The following is a 10,874-nucleotide window of genomic DNA, read 5'->3' on the forward strand; positions in this document are numbered from 1 at the left end:
GGCCCGGGACAAAGCGGGGCCGCAACTCGGAGGGGCGGCGGGACAGAGCCCGGGGCGCGGTGCCGAGGTCCGGCTCCACGTCCCCCCCGTGCGGCCGCCCGCGGCCGGTCCCGGCCGGCCGTGCCCCGGTGCGAGGGACCCGCTCCGCTTTCCCGGTACGGCGGGGCAGCCTCGGCAAGGGGCGAGGAGAGCAGCGGCCTTTCCCCGGCACTCCCGCCGCCTCACACCGGGAGCGCACCGGCGGGCACAGCCGTGACCCCCGTATGCACACACCCACCCAGGAGTGACCGGGTACCAGTGCACACACTCGGGAGCACACGCAGGTGCATCCCCCCGCTGCCCATTGCACACCCAGGAGCGCTCACACCGATGCGCGCACACGCCCCGGTGAGCGCTCACTGATGCTCACACTCGTCCCGGTGCACCCCGGCCCCGCACATGCACCCGTGAACCCCCGTGCACCCCCGCAGGACACCCTGGCCCTCCTCAGCCTCCTCCGTGCCCCCGGCTCCCACAGCCTTGCTCCAGCCCGGCGGGCTCCGCAGCCATCCCGGGGTCGCCTCGTCGCACCTCCCTCCGGTAAAACGGCAGAAAACGAAACTAACCGGCGGCCTGGGCATAGCACCGGTCCCGACCCCGGGTACAGCGCCGTGACGGTGTCCCGGCTCCGGGGAGCCCCGGGATGGCTCCGCTTCCAGCGGGAACCGGGAGCAGCGGGTCGGGGAGGATGGCGGGGCCCGGTTTCGTCTCACAGCACTCCCGGTTTCGGAGAGAAGGCACGGGTACGTCCTGGTCCCCGCTGTCCTCACCCGCCCTTTTATATATACACACTTATATATCTAAATATAGATTTAGCATATATAATGTAAAAGAACATCGGTGTTTGAAGGAGCTGGGAGCAATGCACGGCGGCGCTCGCAGAGATGCCAACCCGCAAGCACCGGGGGTTCTCCGCGAGCAGCGGGGCTTTGTGCCCCACACCGGGCACCCTCAGGATGGGGGAGAGCTTGGCAGGAGCCCCATACGCAAGCGGCGGCCGCAGCATCACGGGGAACGGGCGGAAAACGCTCCCGCCGACACCGGGCACCGGCGACCGGGCACCGGCCCCGGCCCCGCCGCTCTCCGTGGTGCTGAACCGCCGCTGCCGCTGCCCGGGGCCGTGCGGGGTCGTGCCTCCTCCGTCTCTCTCTTTCCAAGCCGCCACTAATTAATTATTATTATTGCTATTAGTTATTATAGTTATAATTCCTGCGGTTCCCGTCGCTCCGGTGCACCGCGGCACGGCCAACCGTTCCCAGCGAAAAGATGGTGCCAGCGAGGCAGACGGTTGCCAAATTAACGGATCGTCGCCCCATACACCCCCGGTAGCTGCCGCCCGCGGTCCCCTCCGTGGGTCCGCACTGCCCGTGGGCCGAACCCGTGCCGTTACCTCCGCAGCCAGGTTCCGAAATCCTTCTCCTGCCCGGCCCCGGGTGGCTGCGGCTCCGGCGGGCTCGGCCCCGCTGCCGTCCACACCGGCCGGGGCATGGCCGGTCCCGGCCCCGCTCCGCCGCCCTGGTGGGTTCCGCTACCGAACCGCTCGTTCCCCGGGGCGGCCCGGTCGCTGTCCTTCCCCAAAAGGTGAAACCTCAGCAACGACCTCGGCTCCAAACCCACGCCGAAGGAACCAGCGAAGGAACGAACGAAGGAACGAACGGGACCGGTGGAGCTTCTCCGCCGCCCCGAGAGCACAATCGGGTCCATGGCCGGCTAAAGGAAGGGCCACTTCGGGCACCGGAGGGGCCGAGGAGCAGCATCCGCGCCGGTACCGTTCCTCCGCCGCCCGCGGGCCCGGTAGCCGCCGCGCAGGGCCCAGGCGGGCCGCAGCAGCCCGGTTCCTGCCCGCCGGTTGCCGATTCCCGCTCCCAACGGCCCCTCTGCCCCCCGAGAGGCTTGATAATTCCCGACACAGGAAGGGAGACCACCCCACGCGTGTCCACGGCGGGGGCTCCACGCGTCCCGCCCGGCCCCATTCCTCCCTGGCACTTACCGAGTCGTCGCCCGCCTGTACCCCTCGCCCCGGCGGCTGCGGGCGCTGGCTCCGGCCCCGGTGCCTCTGGTTCCCGCTTCTTCCCCTCCCCTACACCCTCGTGTGAATCAAATACCTTCACTACAGCAGCCATGTTGGGCTCCGGTGCGAGCACGGCGGTCGCCGCAGGAACCGCCGGCCGCCTCGGCGGGAAGCAGCGCGGCTCGGAACGGCGCAGGGGCCCCGGTTCTCACCGGAGAACCGGATCCCGAGCAGCCCGCCGGGCGCCAGCCCCTGTCTCCCATCGCACCGAGGGATGCCGCGGTGTGCCACTCCACGCCAGCCCGGTAACTTCCCACCGTTAGCGGTAACACCACTAACTGCGGGTCCCGTCATCTGCCCTGCAACCCTCCGGTCGAACCGGCCGCATCCCGGGGCTGCCTTTGGAAAAGAGATGGGGGGGAAGCCGCGGTTACCTCCGCCTCGCCCGGTGTGCCAGTTTCCGGCGCCGCCGCTCGGCCGAGCCCACCTGGGGAGGGAAAGAGAGAGAAGAGGCGTCAGGAGGAGCCGCCGCCATCGCTCCAACTTGGAGCAACTTTCCCGGCGAGGCTGGCAGCGGGGGCGGGGGGGTGGGCGGCGCTGGAGCCCCTGCCCGGCCAGCCAGGGCCGGTCCCACCGGCGGGCAGGGCGTGGAATGCCCTAAAACGGGTCTCTTCCACCCGTGGAGTGGGGACACCCACCCGGAGCCCCGGCCGTGCCCGAGGGGGCCACGTCGGGACACGGCCTCTGCTGCCAGGGAAATACAGGAGACCCTGGCGTAGGGGTAGCCCCACACCCAGCGTCTGTCTGCCTGTCTTTACCGGGCGGGGGCGGCCCAGTTTCTCCGCGCCGTGGGCACTGGAGCGTTCCCGGGCACCGGCGCATCGCAACGGGCAGCCGCCGCCGCTCCCCGGGCAGCGGAGCCGCTCGCCCGCCCGGCCCGGTGCCCCTCGAAAGCAGATTTTTCAGCTGTTTTTTTGGAGGGGGTTGGTTTTTTTTTCCTTTTTCCTCCCACTGAGATTTTTTTCCCCTTTTTTCCTTTCTCCTTTTCCCGCCCCATTTTTATTTTTGTCGTTTGATTCCAACGTTGTCGCTGGAGATTATTTGCATTTAAAATACAACGACTCGTTCCCCTGCACATCGCTTTGCAGCTCAATTCAACCAGCACCGGAGTGGGGGGGACCAACCCCGAGGAAAAGCGGTCCCCAAATCCCTGGCCAAATCCACCCGAATTCCTGCCTGGCTGGAAATATCGATGTGGGCGAAAACGAAAGATTTAACAGGTTTTAACGATATTCTTTCTGCAGCCGCTGTCACCCAAAGGTGTTGTGGTAACAAAGAGCGGGAGGCAGTTTGACGCGCATATTTTTGGCCTGTTCTCGTACAGAAATATTCCCCCAAAGCCACAAACTCTTTGCAAAGATTGATCTCTCTAAAAACAATCCTATTCTGCCCTGCAAAAGAAAATTTGATTTCATATTTTTCCCCTCCTCGCTGCTAAGCCCGTCGGAGGATCCACACACACGGCACCCGCTTGAAACTGATAGCGAAGAGGGTGACTGAAAATCAAACAGCTACCCCCCCAGTCCAAACTGGGAGCAAACGGTTTCCCCCTGCTCACGGCAAACATTTCCCCGCTCGGGAAACAACGGCGTGGAAATCCCCGCCGTGCCCGCTCGGGCAGAGCCAGGCGCTTCAGCACAGGAAAAACACCCGTTACTTTTTTAGAGGGCAAAAATAAGAATAAAACAAGCTAATATATATATTTTTTCATTTCTCCAGAAATGCCGTGTTCAGCCCCAACCCTTTGCGTGGGGAATATTTTTCTGTCCTGATGTTTTTGGTTTTTCGTGGCTGGGATAGAGCCTCGTCCCAACGCAAGGTGGGGGACGGGAGGGGATGCCCACACAACACACCACCCCGGCACAGCACCCCCAGACTCCCGCGTCCCTGCTCTTCCCCTTTTCCCCCCAAACCTCCCCCCAAAAATAGCTTCACACAGCGAAACTTCGCTCCGGCAGCCCCTTACCTCGGGCACCGGGCAGGGCAGGGCTGTCGGTCCGACCGGCCCGGGGCTATAAACCCCGGGGGTGGCTTTTGTGAGTTTGCCGGAGTTTCCCCGGGCTGTCCCCTTTTGTGTCCCATTGCCATCTAGAGGCCCTGATTAATTAATTTCACACCGGAGCTCGAGAGAAAATTTTCCCACAAAACAAGTGGCCGAGGAGATGTGAAACCCCAAAGAAAAGGAGTCAACATCAAGTTCAACAGCATGCGGGGAAAGGGCCTTAATTTCCATCACAATCGCGTCTGAGCGGGGGCCGGGCGGGGGGCGGCGGGCGGCGGCCCCCGCGCCCCCTCCGCGCGTTCCCAGGCTCGGAACAATCGCGCTCTGTTTGCCTCGCACATGCCGGCGTTTGGGCACGGAGGCTGCCTTGGGATAACAGGAATAATGAGGGGAGGGAGGTTTAAGGGAAAGGGGGAGTGTGGGGGAGTGATGGAGGGTTGGGAAAAGCGGGGTGTTGGGGGGGTGTGAAGCGGTGGAGCGCGCACCTGGGGACCGGCCAGTACCGACCTGTTGAGCCCCCCCCGCCCCGGTCGGGAGCAGCCGGTGGAGTTTGCGGCAAAAGTCGGGATGGGCAAGAGGGAACCGTGGGCCTCCGTGGGGCAGGGGGGTCCCCAAAGCCGGGAGGGGACGGAGCCGGACCCTGGGGTTGGGGGGACGACGACTTTTCCCCAAGTTTGGTGCTTCACCTGCCGCTCCTCCCGGCTCCCACCCCTAGCCACTCGTTTTCCCACAGCCCCGGGGGAGCGGGGGGTGCCTGTCCCGGGGGAGCAGGGGGTGCCTGCCCCGGGGGGGCCGGGGGCCGGGGCCCGGGGTGGCCGAGGCGGTGGCGGACGTGTCCTGCAACCCAAGCAGCTCGGCTCCGCCGGGCATTGTCCCCACGGAGCCCGTGGCCATTGTTCCCAGCGCTGCGGGAGCCAGAGGGAGGGCAGCTTTCCACGCCTCGTCCCCCCCCCAACTTCGCCCCCACCCCAACACTCACACCGGGACCCGCAGCCCTTAATCCGGGGGGGAGAGAAAAGGCAAAAAACACCCCAACCCACAAAAAATAAAAGGCCCGGGGTGGGAGGGAGGGGAGCACGGGGTCCCCCCTCGCAGACTTCCTCCAAGTTGGGAGAAGCGGGAGAGGGAGCGGGGGGGCTGCCGGTGCCCGCACAGCCCTGCCCCTCCGGCGGGCAGCACCGGCAGCTGCCCCGGCCCGGCCCGGCCCGGGGAGCTCAGCGCTGGGCAGGGAGAGGGAAAACCAGCGACGAAAAACAGGGGAGTGGGGGGGGGATTATTTACCTCCCTCCGCACATCTGCATCCATTAATGACTTAGCGACAGCGTGAGCCGAGAACCACCGGGACACCGGCAGCCTCCGGGGCGGGGACTGGGGGGGACGCGGCACCGGCCCCGGGCAGGACGCGGAGCCCGGAGCCATCCAGGCGATGCGGAGCGCGGCGGAGCCGGTTGCGGCTCTCGGAGCGGACTGGCAGGAGCAGAAGGGCTGCGGGAAGCGGAGCCCCCCGCGATCACGTTGCCTTTACGTGGGGTTAAACAGATAACGTCTACCCGGGGCTTTAACGCCGGGAACCTCCGACCGGGCCCGGGCAGCCCCGGCCCGCAGCCACCGGGCCTTCGGGAGGGGCGGGGGGAGCGGATTCCGCCCAAACATCCATTTTGTCCCTTTTGGAAATGGAGAGAGGAGGGAAAAATGCGCTGTCTTTTTTTTTTTAATCTGCTTTCTCCATATTTTACTACGTAAGGCATGACGTCCTCACGTCGGGAGCGGGATAGGTTAGCCCTGCGCTGGGGGGGCGGAGGGGGGGGGGGGCTCTGGCTGCAGAACCTAAAAATAACGGGGATTTTATTATTTAAAAAAAAATCATCATAATAATTCCGGTGACCCCTCGGATACGGTCCCGCGCGGGCAGCGGGAGGAAGGACCGGATCGGATCCCATCCCCCCGGGTACCGCCGGACCGCCAGAGCTCGGGGTGCCCCACGGGGTGCAGAGGGGAAGGTGTGGGGGTGTCCTCCTGCCTCCCGGCCCGGCTGGGGCAGCGGCAGCAGGCGGCGGGCGGGCAGGGTCACCCGGCTCCCCGGCCGGTGCAGGATTATTCCGTGTAAAGAAAGCAGAAATCGACTATTTTTTAATTAAACCAAAAATCCCTCCGCCCCGGCTGTTAATACCTCTAAGCTCCGACGTATCCCGGAACGGACCCCCCCGCCCCTCTCTCCCCCAGTACACCGGGATTTTCAGAGCCCGTTACAAAAATCAGTGACTGCAAAGGCTGCTCAGCGCAGAGTCCGGCGGGGTTTGCACCCCAAATTCAGCCCTGAAGATGGGGGGGACAAACCCCTGCAGACACCGAGCTGCGGAGCGGGGCTGGCTCAGCCACCGGAGAGATCGGGGTGCACGTCCCCCGCCACGGAGCCGTGACCGGGTCGTTACCGTGTTCCGCCCCGGTGCCCCCCTAGCCCCGCCCGGCCCCGGTACGGGCAGCCTCCCGGTTCGGCGCTGCCGGGGAGGCCGCCGGCTCCGTGCTCTTCCCTAATGAGCTCCACTTATGTATTTTCACTTCAACGAATATTTCTACCGGCGGTGCTGGGGGGGAGCCGGGACGCTCTGCCCCGGCCGCCCACCGCCCGTTCCGTCGAACCGGGGCTTCTCGGGGACCCGGCCCGCTTCCCCCGTCTCCGTCCGGTCCAGGAGAAGCAGGAGGCCGGGCCTGCACTTAGGACACCCCAAATCTTGCCGCCGGCCCCGGAATAACCATTCCCGGCGGTAAGCTGCGACCCCCGGGCTGCTCGGCCCCACCGCCGGGGCCACCCCCGGCAAAAGGCCCTCGGGGCCCTGCCCGGCTCGTCCAGCCCCCGGTACCGCTGGGGTCGGTCCCATTCCGGGGGGTTTGGATGGGGGCGGCGGCGTATTTTGGCTTCCTGATAACGTTTTGATCAAAAATTCATTAAGAGGCGCTCGGCGCAGTGCCATGAATATTTCAGGGATTTTGCAAAACAACAAAGTGGGTGTTTGGGGGAGGATACACGGGGAGCGGGGGGAAGAAGCGGGGAGACAGCCCCGGGTGACCGGCTCGGCCCCGGTTTGCTGCAGCGGGGCGGTGAGGAGCGACCGAGCACCCCCGGCCCGGGGCTCGTTCCCGCCCCGTTATGAGGTATTGAACGGCCCCGGGTAACCCGGGAGCCGGCGGCCCGTCCCGGACCATCGGTTCGCTGCAGTGACAGGCAGCGCCCAGCCCTGGGGGCCACCGCGATAGCCCCGAGCCGCACCGACCCTGCCCGTCCTTCCGGGGCTGCTCCGCGGTCACGCGTGGCCGTGGGGCTCCAAGGGGCTGCACCTCTCCCAGTTCCCGCAGCCGGGACGGGCCCGGATCTCTCCCGGCGAAGGAGCCGCCTGGGTGGGGGCAGCGGGGAGACCCCATCCCCACCCGAGATGTCCCCCCAGTAGCACCACAACCCCGCGGGATACAGACAATCAGCCCACACCCACCCAGGCTGCGATCCGAAGACAAGAGGCTTCTCCCCAACTCTGGGGAGGGGATGGTCCCCGAAAAACAACCTGCCCACATTTTTCCCAGCAAGGGAGCACCATGGCTGCAACGTCCACAGCCCCCCCCAAATCGGGGAGCAGAGCCCCAACAGCAAATCCAAGCCCTGGCAAAGGGGAGGTACCTGCACCGACCAGGAGACAAAGCCCCACCGGCTCCACAGCCCCCCACCCTGCCGGAGCAGCACGGCCCCCTGCCCTCCTGGGCCTGCAGGTAACTGGGCTTTACTGGGGCAGCTTCCCCAGCCAGCTGGGAAAGGGACACAAGGACACAGAGGTGGGGAGATGGTCCAGATTCCCCCACCATGGACCAGGACCCCATAGGATGGATGGGTGGGGGGCACAGAGCAGGTGCAAATGCTCTGTCTCTTCTCAGTGTCATCCCAAGCACTGTCCCCCCACTGAAGCTGAGTGTCCCTGGGTGCAATGGGGTGTCCCACTGTCTCTGCCACTCTGCAGGGATGCTTACTGGGTGGACAAGGGCACGAGGCTGGGGGCAAAGGGCAGAGGGACTTCTCTGCAAGGCCAAAGTGGGACCAGGGACACTCCAGGGCACCCTCCACCCAGGTTTAGGACCTGTCGCAATGGGGTATTACTGGACCTGCAGGCAGCCAGGGGAATGCGCAGCTCCGGTCGGCTTGGGGGTCTCCTACCGCTGCCCTCCGGGTCCCACCGGCCACTCCCGTGTCCCCGCGGTGGGATGCAGCAAGTCACCCCCTGGCAGCCCCAGCCCCTCCCCAGGGCTCACCTCACCCTGACATTTCCTGGCGCTCCTTCCATGCCAGCGGGTTGCCATAGCAAATCTAAATCTTACAAACAAAACCAGGAGAAAAGCCTTATTAGCATATATTCAAATGAGCCATGCAATAATGCAAACCATAAATCATGCAGTCATTGCTATTCAATCAGTGTCTCTTACCCCAGCCCCCACACTTTCCCTGGGTGTCTCGCCTCCTCCTTGCTTGCAGAAGCCCCTTCCTAGCCCCAAGGGTGGCCTGGGAGGGGACACACCAGCTGGGGGGGGACCTGGGCCAAAGCTGGGTCCAGCCCTGGGCTCTCAAGGCTCCGCACAGCCCCTAATCCCAGCTGGTATTTATGTCACTCGTTGGGCTCTGTTAAACAGGGCAAACTCTTCCCAGGATTAATCTGCCACCCATGTTTTAATCTCGAGGCTCGCCCACCGGTATTCCCACCCCGCCCACAATAAAGAGACAAGCTCAGCGCTGGTGAGTAGCCGGTGTGGAGAGAATCCCCAGCCCCACCCAATCCCAGCCTGTGAGTGCCCAGGTAGTACCGGGGGGAACCCATGCCCCCCCTAAAACCAGAGGATGGATGATGGGCTCTGCAAAATCTTGGTCCCGCCCGTGCCTTGCTCACCTATCAGCAGCACGGCCATGGTCACCGCCATACCCAGCACACTGCAGGCCCCACAGATGCTCCCCCGCCCCAGGGAGCAGCAGAACCCCCCCCCACCCCAGCCCTGAGCTGTAAGCGACACAGTTAAGAGACACAATTAACCCCCCCTTGCTCCCACTGATGCCGATCTTAAGAGCATAGAAAGGGTTTTTCCCCCTCCCGCCTGCTCCCAGTGCCAGGCTGCTGTGCTGAGACCTTCCCAGCAGCTTTTTGGGGTCTCCCAGGGAGCCAAAAAGCGGGGAGCAGCACGGCTGGACCGCAGGGTCCCAGCCAAAGCCGGGGGTGACCCAGTTGTCACCCACATCACTGAGTCAGTGACCCTGGAGAGGCAACGCTGAGCCTGGGGGACGTGGGGGACAGGAGCACTGAGCCAAAGGGGGTCAGGGTATGGGCTACTTCTTCCCTTGGGGACGTTAGTGACCTTGTTAGCCACCCCGAGTCATGCTGCTGACCCTAAGAAGCTCATGCCAGACACCCCGACGCTCCCAGCTCTTTATTGGTGAGAAGACAATAAATAGAAAAGAGCCACTGGGCTAGGGGAGCAGCACCCACCGCCCCCCCCGCATCCCTCCATCCCTCGCACCATGGGACCCCTGGCAGCACCCCGAGCCGGGGGCAGTATTGGGCCCGGGGCCGTGCAGGGCTGGACCCGCCACTGGTGCTCTCAGTCCTGCTGCCACCGCGTGGCACTTCTCAGGCATTCCCGCTGGCTGGGGACACGCAGGGACAGATGGACGGACTGGGCTGGACAGTGTCCGGCACCGGACATGGGGCCGGGGTTGCGCTCGTTGCTCCGGGGGGGTCCTGGCCTGGCAGGGGGCTGCTGGGGTGCAGAGCTGCAGGGAGCGGGGGCTGGCGGCGTGTGGGGGGCACCGGCATGGAGAGGGGATTTGCTGGGAGCTGCAGCCCCAGGATGAGGGACCAGAACCCTGCGGGAAGCCCCACGGCACTGCCGCCCCCCCGACAGCATCGCAAAGGGCACAGGGGGGCTCAGGATGGGGGCAAAGCGGGGGGTTCCCCCCACCCTGCACCCCATCGGCCTCGCTATCTCTGCCACGCGTCCATGGCCTGTGCCCGCCGTGCGGGGACAGGGACCCGCTGCTCCTCCACCAGCGGCCGGGGGGTTCCCATGGGGCAGGGGTACCCCTTGGTGTAGTCATCTCGCTGCTGGAGGTCTCCAGGGCCTCGGGAGGCTTCACTCAGGGAGACCAGGCTGGCCAGGGGGGTCTGGGGGGTGCCCAGCCCTGGGGACACCCGCTCTGACTTGATGCTGATGGTTTGGTGCTGCAGGGAGGTGCCGGGGGCCAGGGACGGCTCTTCAGTGGGGACGTTCCGGCTGCTGACCCTGGGGTGTGAGGGGGGCAGGAGTGAGGCCGGGTCTCCCTGCACCCCTCGCCGAGGTGCACAGGGTGGGGAGAGGTTGAGCTGACCCCCCTTCTTCTCCCAGGTGGGGCTGAGACCCCCAAACTTCACCTCACACCCCAGCTCTGACCCAGCCGGGCACTGGGCAGCTGCCCACCCGGCTGCTGTGTGACGGGGGGGACACTGAGGACAGGTCCCCTATGAAATGTGGTTTGAAATAGGCTCTGCCAACCGCAGAGGGTGGGAGGGGGTGACTGTGCACCCTGGTTTTGGGGTGAAGCTGGACAGACTCCAGCACAGCCAGTAGCATGGGGGTGGCATTTCAGGTGATAGTTGTACCCAGGGCTGGGAGGTGGCACCCATGGGTGCTGCAGCTCCTCACGAACAGGCTCATTCCCAGCCCATGCCCCCACTCTTCACAGCTCCCCCCATCCTTACC

At 65.1% G+C, this 10,874-nt stretch overlaps 1 protein-coding gene across 1 annotated transcript in view; it reads left to right on the forward strand.

Annotated features, from left to right (window-relative positions):
• Window positions 1-727: 727 nt before the first annotated feature.
• The window catches only part of PLPPR3 (phospholipid phosphatase related 3), a 13,289-nt gene continuing 3,142 nt past the window's right edge, over window positions 728-10,874 (forward strand). Inside the window, exon 1 of the mRNA XM_065041957.1 lies at window positions 728-782. Within this exon, the coding sequence (XP_064898029.1) occupies window positions 728-782 (55 nt within the window). The remainder of the gene's footprint in view (window positions 783-10,874) is intronic.

This window comes from Columba livia, chromosome 27, assembly GCF_036013475.1.
Source record: "Columba livia isolate bColLiv1 breed racing homer chromosome 27, bColLiv1.pat.W.v2, whole genome shotgun sequence".
Taxonomy (NCBI): domain Eukaryota; kingdom Metazoa; phylum Chordata; class Aves; order Columbiformes; family Columbidae; genus Columba; species Columba livia.